Below are 9248 nucleotides of genomic sequence, written 5' to 3'. Positions count from 1 at the left end.
TTCAGTGTAAACGCGCAAAAGGCCAAATGCGAGGCCAAAATTGGCCTCGCATTTGGCCTCGCTCTGGAGGTGGTCCCGCCGCGGCCGAGCCCGGCCTCTTCTTGGTGTAAATGCAAACTGGGCCAAATGCGCGGCCAATTTTAGTCTGGCTTCCAGACCCTCTACCCGTACTATTTTGCTATTCACGATATTAACCCCTCAACGTGGAAAACTAGTATAGTTTAAAGTGGTTTTGTCCTGCAAAGGATTTTTCCTTCGGCAAAGGCCTTTGCCCGAACGGCGACTTCGTCGCCACGGAATCCAGTTGGCAAAGGGTCTGAAAACCAGACAATACCAAATTGCATTGCCCGACCTCAATTGCGCGGCCGAGCCTCGCAATTTTGTCCGTTTACACTGCTGGGCTCGGCCGCGCTCAACCTTTCAATATTTTGTCGTAGTGGCGCTCTGCTTGTAAACAAACGCAGTTTAGTATAGCCTGCTTTTCAGACCCGTTGCCAACTGGATTCCGTGGCGACGAAGTCGCCGTTCGGGCAAAGGCCTTTGCCGAAGGAAAAATCCTTTGCAGGACAAAACCACTTTAAACTATACTAGTTTTCCACGTTGAGGGGATTAATATCGTGAATAGCAAAATAGTACGGGCAGAGGGTCTGGAAGCCAGACTATAATTGGCCGCGCATTTGGCCCAGTTTGCGTTTACACCGAGAAGAGGCCGGGCTCGGCCGGGGCTCGGCCGCGGCCGAGACCACCTCCAGAGCGAGGCCAAATGCGAGGCCAATTTTGGCCTCGCATTTGGCCTTTTGCGCGTTTACACTGAAGCGGGGCTGGGCTCGGCCGCGGCCGAGCCGCGGCCGAGCCTCGCACTGTAAACGGGGTCTAAGACTTGAATTCAAGAAATGGGGCGAACAGAATTGAAAAGTGGGTGCCACCTTGCCGAGACAAAAAAAGAAGAAGAAAAGACCTGACCTTTTGAGGTACCAATGGTTTATTGAAATTCCGCATAATCTAGTATCCAGCTGCAGTCAGGTTAACTGCGAGTTATCGTGTGTGAGGGAAATGCATTGTTGGTGGTATTAGCTCACCTGAGCCAAATGCTTATAAGAGCTATAATTGCTCTCTTTCATCGTCCGGCGTCCGTTGTCCATCATGTGTCTTGCGTTGTGCGTCTTGCGTCGTGCGTCGTGCGTCGTTCGTCGTGTGCGTCCATCACAAAGGGCCACCATCATTGTTTGAATTGCTGCGAAGTTTAAGCCTCTTAGACCTTTTTTTTTCTGTCCCTGAACCTCGCACATTGAAAGCATTTATTAAGAACAATGCCAAGAAGGGCATTGTACGGGCCTATAACAGCAAAAGTGTCTGCAACTATTGGAAGGTGGTGTCATTGCAATTTACTATGGTGAAAGCAAAATCAATAACTGCGGGTATTATATCTTTCTTTAGCAACAACAGAGTTATTCCAAAAAACTTCCCTGAACAAAACAGGTCTCCTTGTATGGATTTAAAAAAGCATGGTATGGAATTCGTTGTTCCATATCTCTACAATGTACAACGTGATGAGTTTTATTTCGTTTGCTGTTTTTTTGTTTGTTTTTGTTTTTGTTTGTTTTTTTTTTTTTGGGGGGGGGGGGGGTTTGCTTGGGTCAATAATATTCATTGTTGACCTATGCAACGTATACCACTCGCTACTCATCGTGGCGGTTTACCTAATATACAACCAATCTCTCGGAGGATAAATCGCGCGCACTTTGATATTCCGTAATCTCTAATAGAGCCGGTCTTACAGGGCGCATCCTAAAGATTTGTCCCGCTCTTTTTCTTTTTTCCGAATAGAAAATGATAAATTGATGGGAATGGACTGTAACGGTGGAAAGGTGGAAATGGAAAGGTATGCTGGTGCGGTGATATCACCCAATAAAAAAAAAGTGCAAATGTGTGATACGTCGAGATGGAAATAAATTCTGATCTCATCCCAGTCTTGGAACATTACAGGGTAATGAAATGCGCCCATGCTCCTGGTGAGGATTTTTGAATTAATGATGTTAAATGGGTTGATGAATAGGATGTTTGCAAAAGTTGATACGTCATTACTTTACCCCGTGTGTCATTCTCTTGCACACTTCTTGCTCGCACGATCATACACACACCTCATATCACAATTGATCATTTATGAATATGAAAGAAATATTCAAAAGAACCGGATGCATACACAAAGCAAACGATAGCAGCTACAATTAGTGTTCAACTCAATAACACTGCATACATCCGTTATCCTTTAAGCTAATAATATCACTAACAGCCATGTTTTTAGTCATCTCCTCGGCATGTCGGTAGTTTCATAGGATCTACCTTCTATGCATTTGTCATAGCTTGGTGACAAAAACAATGCTAGCTGTCCATGGTGACGAGTGAGACAGTTTTCACACACGTACACACTGAAAACACACGCAGGTACACACAGCCTCGTTCAGAAGTTCGATCTTTTCAAATAGTTTGACATAATGTCACATGTATCATATCATATACAGTGACACTAAAATTGACGACATCGTGGCTGTGGTCGGACCAGGAACGAGTAGTTCGGCGGTGTCGGTGGCTAGTCTCTTCAACCTCTTCAAACTCCCCCAGGTCAGCTACGCGGCTACCAGCGACTTCCTCAGCGAGTCCAGATACGAGTAAGTATGGGAAGCCGCTGTTGTCAATATCAATAAATAAAATTTACCATTACAACCTTCTTTGCAATGCCGTTGCGCTCTCGGACTAATCGATGAGGAAAGTTTGACTCAAGAGTCCTAAATACAGTTTATTGATCGCAAGCAACGTCATGTGAAGAACGACTTTCTTGGAAGATGAAGATGTGCAAAATGAGAATGCTGCATTTTAAATGTTTAGCAAATTTTGGATGTAGCTTCATGCTTATCAACATCTTTATCAAAACCATTATATTACCTTATTGTGAATTTGACATATCGGTTTTCATTTGAGATATTGACTTAACGATTCTAACACGTTTCAAGTTAACGCTGAAATGAAAATGAACACTAGTCCCTAGATAATTCACTTTTGTCTCTTTTTAGCGAATATTCAACACTAGCAATTCTGATACCAAGGATCAATATCAGATGAACCGTTATGAAAACAAAAAGCCCCTGATGCAATAGGGCAACAACTTTAATATGAGTAGACAGTTTACGTAGAGCAAAATGTTGGCACTTCTCCTTCTACCATCATCAAAGGACACTCAAGAAAAATATTCATTCCGCGTTACCAAAGAATGAGTCTGTTATGGAGAAATATAAAAACAACAGTTACTATTGAATGAAACCAGCTGTCGCTTGTGAAGTCATGATTGAATAAAAGTAGTGGTTTCTTCAAGGAGAGCTACCTTTAAACAATTACAAATCAGCTCTTGCTCCAGAAATTATTGTTCAATTTATTTACAAGAATTCTGTTGTCGTGTACGTTCTTTGACATTCCAGATATTTCACGCGCACCATTCCCGAGGACACCTATCAAGCCCAAGCCATGGCCCACCTCGTGAGCCATTTCCAGTTTGAGACCGTGGCCGTGCTCGCCACCGACGACGGCGCCTACGGCGTCAGCGGCATCCACCTGTTCGAAGACAAAGCGCTGGAGCGGAATATCTGCGTCGCCTACTCCAAGATCTTCGACAAGGATGACACTGGCTTACGATATGAGGAGATATTGAACGACCTCAGGTGCCGTTTTCCTCGTATTCTCGACAACACTTACTGACATCACTTCTCGGCCTTCGCTGGTTTATTCTTATAATATAAGAATAAACCAGCGAAGGTTATTATGATTGAGAAAAATGCACATTCTGTCCACAATTATATCCCATTATCTATAAAGTCACCAAGCTATATCACACAGTTTCGAATGGTATCAATGCGTAAGAGAGATGCGCAATGATTCTAAGAGATATTTGTTCAGAAATATAGATAATTATATTCGTCCTTCTTGACGTCATTTGCTGTTGATGTTGAGAGACTGTGCACAGCCTGGCTATCCGTAGATGAGAAGATGAACGAACGGTAACAGATTTTAATTGTGTTTTGAGAGCATCCGCGCCATAATGAGTATTAAGGCAACCGTAGCGTTGCAATGCACCAGTACAAGTTACAGAAATCTCTATGAAAGAGAGCAATTAACTAACATTGCTCTTAAGTAAAAATTTACTTGTGTAGGTAAAATTTCTAACATTATCATACCACACGTAAGTATGTTATTAGTCATCCGTACGTTTTTATACCAAAGACGTTGATACTGCAGGCCAGTGCGTTCATAACTGCTCACGTGTATAGGTGTAATACCTATACCCCCCTCTCTCTTTCTCTCTCTCTCTCTCTCTCCCTCTCTTTACACGACCTAAAGAGTGGTAGTTCTTGCACGCCATCCATTGTAGCACTGAAGGCCACAAGTAGTACTGTAGGTAAAATTTGCACTGTAACACTGGATGTGATACCAACAACCAACAACAGCCATAATATTGATGTCTGATTCTATGTCCCATTTCTTCATTCCATCATTACAGACAAATCCCAGAGGTGCGAGTGATCGTCGCCTTCGCTAACGAGGCTCCCATGATTGACCTGCTCACGTATTTCGCTGAGCGCAATGTCACAGGTTATGTGTGGATTGCAAGTGATGGATGGGGATCATCGCAAGTCGTGGAAGATCCGGTGATATCTCGCGTCACGAACGGCATGCTGGGACTTTTTCCTCACGCGGAAGTAATACCCGCGTATGACGAGTACGTCTTTGACCTGACACCGGCCTCTCTCGAGTACAAGGATCCATTCTTCAACGAGTTCTGGGAAAACGTCTTCAATTGTCATGTACCCGATGGAAGTGAAAATGTGGAAGGCTTGAGGGTGTGCGATGGCACGGAGTCTCTAAACGATACATATTTATTCACAAATGAGTCTTTGATATCAGCTGTGCTGGATTCAGTAGAGGTGGTAGCCCGCGCGCTGCACGAAACATTAGGCTGTAGTGACAAAGATTGTAGGGAAAAACCCGCGGCTGTAACGGGCGAAAATCTCATCGCCTGCATGAAGAACGTAAGCTTCCAGGGATATTCTGGATACAGACTTCGGCCAGACCCCAATGGGAATCTGGCGGCCATTGCTTGGTACGATTTCTACAACTTGCAGCCAGCTTCACCTTGTTCGAACAGATTTACACTACGACAAATAGGTGAATGGAGAAACGATAGGGGACGAGTAGAAATTACTGACGATGTCTACTGGCCGTCGCTAGACACCTGTGTGTGGTCGAGAGAGTCGCCTAGCTCGGTGTGTGGAGAGTTATGTCCGCCTGGCACGCGTCGAGTTACGTTAGATATCAGTAGTTGCTGCTGGCAGTGTGTCCCGTGTTCCGACAATTACTTCTCCAACGAAACTGATGCCTTAACTTGCCTCATTTGCCAGGACGAGCAGGTGTCCAACGAGAACCATACTGACTGCTTCGACTTGCCATACAGCTATGCCTCGCCGAGCTCCGCGATCAGCATCGCCGCCCTGACCTTGGCTGTTGCCGGGTGGCTCGTGTGCATCGTCATCGCTGTCATCTTCACACTGAAGGAGAACACGGTCATCATCTTTCACGCCTTCGCCCGTTCCTGGAGGTTGATCATGGTCGGCATCATGGCGTCGTTCATTACCGCGACGTTCTCGGTCATTCCCGCTTCGGACGTAGCGTGCCTTGGCGTCGCCGCGACGCAGCTACTGCCCTTATCTGCCACGGAGGGAAGCCTTATCATTGCTGCGTACACCACATACCATCGCAAACACGTGCAATTAAACAATTGGACATTGGCTATGATTGCCGTCCTCTTCGTCCACGGCCTCCTCGTCCTTCTGTGGATACTGGCCAGTCGGCCCGTCGTCGCCCATCTGGTGGACCGCACCCAAAGAATAGTCTACATAGACTGCGTCAGCTCGGGTAACTTCGACGGGATGGTCGTCCTGATAGCCTACGCGCTGACCCTTGATATCCTGGGGATCTTCGTAGCATTCGGCAACCGCAATCGCGACAAGAATTTCCAGGAAGGGAAGTTCGTCTTCTTTTCGTTCATCATAGCAGCCATGATGTGGACAGCCATCTTAGCTATCTACCTTGTCCTGCCCAGCGGCCGCCATTACCGAACCTATGTCATCTCATTCGGCCTCATGATATCGAATATCGCCCTCTGTGGTTGCCTCTTCGTCCCTAAACTCTACGTCGTGAGGTTTAAGCCAGACATCAACCCTCCAATCAAGAAGAGATACCGAGACAAACTTTGGCAGTGGAAATTCAAGAGGAGAGACGAGGAAAGTGAATTCTCCGCAGAAGCTCGCTTTGGCGATTCAATCAAGGTTAACTATGAAATGATTAATTCATTGATACCTTCCCCACCCCCTACCATCCCTTCCCCCCCCCCCACAAAAAAAAAAAAAAAAAAAATGATTCTCCGGTAATGACGTCTCAAAGATTTAGTAATAATAAAAAGTACTGAGTAAATATTGTCACAGGATAAAGTAATGATATCCAAAAGCAACGACATTTTTTGTTAGTTTGTTTGTTTGTTTGTTTGTTTGTTTGTTTTTGGTGGGTGAATGGAACAGTCTCTCCCAATTATGGTGAAGCATTTTAGAAGTAATGACAACGAATTCTTCAGAATTGTAAAGTGATTATTTCCACTCTTGCATTATTTCTAAAACCACACGTTGGTATCTTATGAGCGTTGTTGATATCCCATAAACCGTATTGAGGGATATTCATAATTAAACTGAATGATTATTTGATCATGAGTCTTCAAAAACACAAACAAAGGTCCTCGAATTAGCAATACACCCTAACAGCCACCGTTCTATTACTCATGACACATCGGCACAATCAAGAAAAATAACCCCTTTTTTCTCTCTCTCATTAAATAGGACAAGGGAATCTCAATCTTGCCTGCTGCAGTGTGTTGTTTGAGTGCCTTGCCGACAGTGAAGATTGAGGGCATTATGGCATAGGGAATAAAACTTACTCCCTGTCGAAGGACCTGACAGTGCCTGAGTTCGAATCCAGTCCAGTGTTTACGTCCTTGGACAAGATGCGGGTTTTTTTTTTTTTTTTCAAAAGTGTCCCTCTTGACCCAGGAGTATAAATGGATACCTGGCAACGCTAGGGGTAATAGTAAATACAGGGCCCTCCGGTAGAACAGGGTTAACATTGCAGCAGCTTTCATGGGTCAAAAGAAGACCGCATACTCTCATTCTTTCCCGTTCTTTAGGGGGAACCTCACCCCGTCGATCCCGTGATTGCTTGCATGTTAGTTTGATTCTTTGATAGCCACGTAAACATAAATGTAACCACTGAGATCAAATCTCAAACTAGTCATCATAACATTATCTTCCTCTCTGCCGCATACTCTTTAATTTGACTTTTCTGCCCTCTCCCTGGACACAGAGCCATGCCGCGCGGAACGCAATACTTCTCAATTACCGCAAGGCTCTGGCGGCGATCAAGGACGAAACGGCCCAGGCTCTGCGAATGCACAGGGTGTGCCAGGATAGAATAGAGGACATGCAATTGAGGTGATCTTCACTTTCCGACAGAGTTTAAGGACTGGGAGGAAGTGGTTTGAACAGCGGGGCACGTTAGTTATGTGGATAAGGGCTCTTGACACATAAGGTTTCTGGTTCGAATCTTGCCCGATGCGTGCATCCTTGGACAAAGCTTTTCACTCACCATATCCCTCTCAGCCCATTGCTGAAAATGGACATCTTCTAATATGAAACAGATAATAATGGCGGGGCTCTCCATGAAATCAGTGCCGATTTTAAATTTTCTCAGTTGAATGAATAATGATATTGATAGAAGTAGTAACGATGAACTTATGGTTAGATTAGTTGTCTTTATCGTAATTGTGATAAGAATTATCATTATAGACATTATTGTCATTATTATAATTCTCGCAAAAAAATAATATCCCGAAAACCTTACTGAATCGTTTGCGCAGAAATTTCTTTGAGAGAATGAACATGGCAGCATGAAACAAAAAGTATACATATAATTTTCATTGTGATTTTCTCGATGTAAAGACAAACAGCAAGTTTGCAACTCCATCGCAACTGTCGTATAGTTTGCTCCAAGAGCAAAAGCGATAAAAATGTGTTGTTCTTTGAGAAGATTTAGTACTGCCACTTGATATTTCACATACAAATTGATTCGCACAGAATGCGTCACAATGAAATATAACTACAAAAAATGAATGCCACGTCATGAGCTATATAGCTGTACCACTGTCATCATTTCCATCATGTGGTGGCCAAAGAAGTGGTTCCTGGATGGTGGGTTGCTATGGTGATACTATGTTTGGCCGTACGCCGCGTGAGTGGACTCATGTTGTAGTTTGGGTTGACAAATCACATTCCAGGCAAGTTGTCTGTCCGAAGTCACTCATGATACATTCCGCCTGTACCGGAGGTCAGGGAGGTTTACACTGAGAATCTCATCTATATTTCTGCATTCTTGTATGTAGTGTATAATGCGTAATACATAATTCGTGTCTTTGTTCATTCTGACATTTCTGTGTCAGTAAATCCTCACTCCCGATTCATACATTAATATGATTACCTGACAAAAATGTCGTTCACATTAAAATTGTATCTCGTTTGTTTGCACTAACCTCCAGGCATCGACGGAAAGTGGAGGAGCTCACCATGACAACCTCAAACCTGAAGAGCAGCCGTGTTCATCTCGTCCTCTCGTCTCCCACGATAGAAGTGACATACTGCTGATGTCATCAACGAGTAATCCCTCATCAAAGGGATCATTGTCATGCAGCAATCTGGCACATGTAGGCATAGCAACGATCGAGTACCTGGTGCTAACCGAACATTTCGTGCGATCGTTCAATTTAAGTGTTACTCAGTAATCAAGCTTTGAAATGTACGATCAGTAAATCTTTAACTTAATCTTGAGTTCATTTTCCACCATGGCCATGACCCGACACGGCAGCTTAACACATTTTATAATGCGCCTAAAAAACGACAAACATTATAATATGTGGTGCACTAAAATAAACTGTTAATTTTATCAACTCTTTCTACGTTGTATGCCGGCATGATGTTGACACATGACCTTACCAAGAATGGAAAAGGTGTTACAGTGCACTCCTGTTACAACGAACACGGTCATAACGAAAATCCGGTTGCAACAAAGTAAAAATTCAGGCCGCAACATTACTTGCTCTATGT

General features: G+C 44.1%; 2 protein-coding genes across 2 annotated transcripts; both read left to right on the top strand.

Moving 5' to 3' along the window:
• Positions 1-1847: 1847 nt before the first annotated feature.
• Positions 1848-6108, top strand: LOC140242335 (extracellular calcium-sensing receptor-like). The gene is made up of 5 exons (XM_072322073.1): positions 1848-1882; positions 2523-2669; positions 3474-3713; positions 4550-6026; positions 6103-6108. Exons 1-5 carry the CDS (start codon positions 1848-1850, stop codon positions 6106-6108), a joined length of 1905 nt encoding a protein of 634 aa, XP_072178174.1.
• Positions 6109-6188: 80 nt separating this feature from the next.
• On the top strand, positions 6189-8892 carry LOC140242599 (uncharacterized). The gene is made up of 3 exons (XM_072322350.1): positions 6189-6374; positions 7456-7583; positions 8684-8892. Exons 1-3 carry the CDS (start codon positions 6189-6191, stop codon positions 8787-8789), a joined length of 420 nt encoding a protein of 139 aa, XP_072178451.1. The 3' UTR covers positions 8790-8892.
• Positions 8893-9248: the final 356 nt, after the last annotated feature.

Source organism: Diadema setosum, chromosome 19, assembly GCF_964275005.1.
Source record: "Diadema setosum chromosome 19, eeDiaSeto1, whole genome shotgun sequence".
In the NCBI taxonomy this organism is placed as follows: domain Eukaryota; kingdom Metazoa; phylum Echinodermata; class Echinoidea; order Diadematoida; family Diadematidae; genus Diadema; species Diadema setosum.
The sequence above is the reverse complement of the archived record's forward strand: the minus strand, read 5'-3'. Positions and strand labels throughout refer to the sequence as shown.